The sequence below is a fragment of the Apaloderma vittatum genome, unplaced genomic scaffold (assembly GCF_000703405.1).
Source record: "Apaloderma vittatum isolate BGI_N311 unplaced genomic scaffold, ASM70340v1 scaffold33360, whole genome shotgun sequence".
Taxonomy (NCBI): Eukaryota; Metazoa; Chordata; class Aves; order Trogoniformes; family Trogonidae; genus Apaloderma; species Apaloderma vittatum.
This window is the reverse complement of record NW_009694493.1, coordinates 1-247: the sequence shown is the minus strand read 5'-3', so window position 1 is coordinate 247 and position 247 is coordinate 1. Positions and strand designations below refer to the sequence as shown.

At 61.5% G+C, this 247-nt stretch overlaps 1 protein-coding gene across 1 annotated transcript in view; it reads left to right on the top strand.

Annotated features, from left to right (window-relative positions):
- The window catches only part of LOC104272696 (zinc finger and BTB domain-containing protein 47-like), a gene marked incomplete at both ends in the record, with an annotated part of 771 nt that extends 529 nt beyond the window's left edge, over positions 1 to 242 (top strand). Inside the window, one exon of the mRNA XM_009867767.1 lies at positions 6 to 242. Within this exon, the coding sequence (XP_009866069.1) occupies positions 6 to 242 (237 nt within the window). The remainder of the gene's footprint in view (positions 1 to 5) is intronic.
- Positions 243 to 247: the final 5 nt, after the last annotated feature.

Sequence of the window (247 nt, the reverse complement as noted above, 5' to 3'; positions counted from 1 at the left end):
TGGAGGCCAACGTCCCTTTCTCGGTGCGGGTAGAGGATGGAGCAGGCGGTGGGACGCTCCCCGCTGGCCCAACCAAGCAGTACTACAAGGAGGAGAAGGATGGCGGCGCGGGTGCCGTGTGCAAGATGGAAGGTGAAGAGTCCGAGGAGGACCTGGACAGCCAGGGCTCCTACAACCGGGAGCAGATCATCGTGGAGGTGAACCTCAACAACCAGACCCTCAACGTCTCCAAGGGCATGGAGGGAAA